General features: G+C 42.5%; 1 protein-coding gene across 3 annotated transcripts in view; it reads right to left on the bottom strand.

The window, feature by feature from the left end:
* The window catches only part of Ppil6 (peptidylprolyl isomerase like 6), a 24,046-nt gene that overhangs the window by 2,558 nt on the left and 18,794 nt on the right, over window positions 1-2,694 (bottom strand). For all 3 annotated transcript variants that reach the window (XM_005363597.2, XM_026787478.1, XM_026787479.1), the window contains one exon: window positions 738-873. In XM_005363597.2, the coding sequence (XP_005363654.1) occupies window positions 738-873 (136 nt within the window). The remainder of the gene's footprint in view (window positions 1-737; window positions 874-2,694) is intronic.

The raw sequence follows: 2,694 nt of genomic DNA, 5'->3' as shown, positions 1-2,694 counted from the left end.
GAGAGAGAGAGAGAGAGAGAGAGAGAGAGAGAGAGAATCAATTTTCACAAACAAAAAAAAATTTACAGACAAAAAACTCAGATTACTTTATAACTTGGAGGAAAACTGAAAGCAACTCATTAAGTTCTAAACCTATGAATGAAAAGTCATCTCATTAAGGCTGCTGAGGCCATAGAGAATCTACAGAAGTGAGATGGCATAAACTCACTTCTGTATGGAACTATATCTAGATTATTAAGCACTGTAGTATGAGTAGTCATAAGAATTGATATTGATCTGGAGACTGAAGATCACAGGTAAGTGGGTAGGTAGGTACATATAGACATACTGAGTGATAGACAGATAGGAACATTACCATAGCTGTGTTTAATTTCTTTATAAAAATTTATTATTATTATTATTATGTGATGTATGTGTGTGATGTGCATGCCATAGCACATGTGTTGAAGTCAGAGGACAATTCTTATGGAGTTGGGTCTCCTCCCACCTTTATGTGGGTTCCAGGAATTGAACTCATAATCATCAGAACTGTGCGACAAGCACCTTTACCCAATGAGTAATCTTGCCAGTCCTAATTTCCTTTTTTATGGATAACAAATCTGTTATAACTATTTATTGTTAGATGCATCTATTATTTGGTGTTTTCAGTTCTATTTTTGGCTAACCAGACTATGTACAATCATCATGCAACACGTTATATGTGTGAAGCCTGTGCAGGAAAACCATCATGTACATACCCGAAAGCCACGTATTTTCTATCCAGATAGGGAGCTGCTTGCAGTGTGACGTAGAATTGTGAGCCATTGGTATGATGACCTCTATTGACCATTCCAAGAACTCCTCTTTTATTATGAGGAATTGAAAAGTTTTCATCTAGGAAAGAATAATCGTAGGTCACTGAAGCGTCATTTCCAACAGTTACGACATTTAAAGAGCAAGGGAACTTGGTAAGAGGTTTACTGCCGGTGTACTGCAAACTGTAGACATTTCCATTAGTTTTGATTACTTTCAAATATTTAAACAAACTTTTTTAAAGTTGTAAAATCTTACTAGAATTGTTGAGCATTTAGCTCATTTGTCTTTATTGTAGCTAGAAACACGCATCCTCGGGATATGCATTGCTTCCAGTGAAGGACAGCAGGCTTCCATGTGCTACCTGCAGTGGACCCTCATCCATTCAACCAGTGTGAACATGATAAACACTGTTCTCACGCCTGAGGGGGTCTGGGCCCTCCTCCCAGCATCTTACATAGACATCGAATGTGGAGTCACCGTTTCTACAGGTTACGGGTGCTTCCTGTCCTGTGTGTGAGCAAGACTCTGTCACCTTAACTGGCTCAGCTGTGCTCCTCAACATTGATGATGAAGATAGTAGTCTGTGCTTATTCTCACTCATATTCAAATACGTTTTCATCTCCAGCTTCCTATGGGCTGACTTGTGAGGAAAAGGATAGTTTGGGGGGGGTTGTAAATGCAAGTGTGTAAGGTTATATGTGGGAAGAACACAGTGCTGATGACGAGGCCACCATTTTCAGAAGTATCACCCCCAGATGTGTTTCTGTGACAATGAATCTTGGTTGCCAACTTGAAAGGATTTTGAATCATCTTGGAGAAACAGCTGGTGGTGTGTCCATGAGGTTTCCAGAAAGGTCTAACTGAAGAGAGAACAGTCACTCTGACTGTGGCTGCACCATCCAGTGACTGGGGGCCCAGACTGAGGAAAAGGAAGACATGAGCTGAGCATCAGCATTCCTCTCTCTCTGCTTCCTGAGATCTGTTGCATCAAACTCCTGCCACCATGCCTTCCCCGCCATGATTGCACCTTCACACTGTGAGCCGAAACAAGCCTCCCACTGCCCTAGATTGCTTTCGTGGGTGTTTTTGTCACAGAAACAGCCTCCAAGTTCAAATGCACCAGAACAGGTGGTGGGTGGTAAAGTCAATGAGGGTTCTCACTGACTATGAGGTTCTGGCCCGGGGATTTAGCTCAGAGGCAAAGCACCTACCTAGCATGTGTGAGCATTGGGTTCCATGATAGCATAGTTAGTTAATACATAGTCACCTACATAGCTGGGCGTCAGGCTAAAGAAAGAGGACTGCAATTTCAAGGCTGCCCGACCTACAAAACTCTTCATGGACCCACCTCGGCACACTCAGTCTTTTCAGGTAAAGTCCTATATTTATAATAGTAGTTATGTGAGCTTGTGTGCAGAGGCCAGGGTTGATGGCAACTGTCTTCATCAATTGCACCCCCACTTTATTTACAGAGATAGGGTCTCTCATTGACCCAGAGCTTACTGATTTGTGAATCTAGCTGTCCACCTTGCCCTATGATCCCTTGTCTCTGCCTCCACAAGCCAAGACAGCTTCTTTATTCATTGACCAATAAAAGCGACACATATACAGAAGGACCTCCCACATCACAGAGTCTCTGCTGTCTTTGTCTCTGTGATGTTAAGAGGGGCTGATGCAACAAGGGCCTCCACCCATGTTTCACTGGGGCCAGGAGAGTAGTTGCTCTCCTACAGCATTATTTCCTTTTCATTTATTAATTGGATTGTGTATATGTGTATTTGTGCATATACACACATGTGCAGGTGATATGTGCAGGTGCCAGAACCTGTGCACATGCTTGTATAGGACTGTGGAGGCTTGAATGAGAAATGCCCCCACAGACTCATATGTTTAGATGCT

Source organism: Microtus ochrogaster, linkage group LG9 (genome assembly GCF_000317375.1).
Source record: "Microtus ochrogaster isolate Prairie Vole_2 linkage group LG9, MicOch1.0, whole genome shotgun sequence".
In the NCBI taxonomy this organism is placed as follows: Eukaryota; Metazoa; Chordata; class Mammalia; order Rodentia; family Cricetidae; genus Microtus; species Microtus ochrogaster.
The sequence above is the reverse complement of the archived record's forward strand: the minus strand, read 5'-3'. Positions and strand labels throughout refer to the sequence as shown.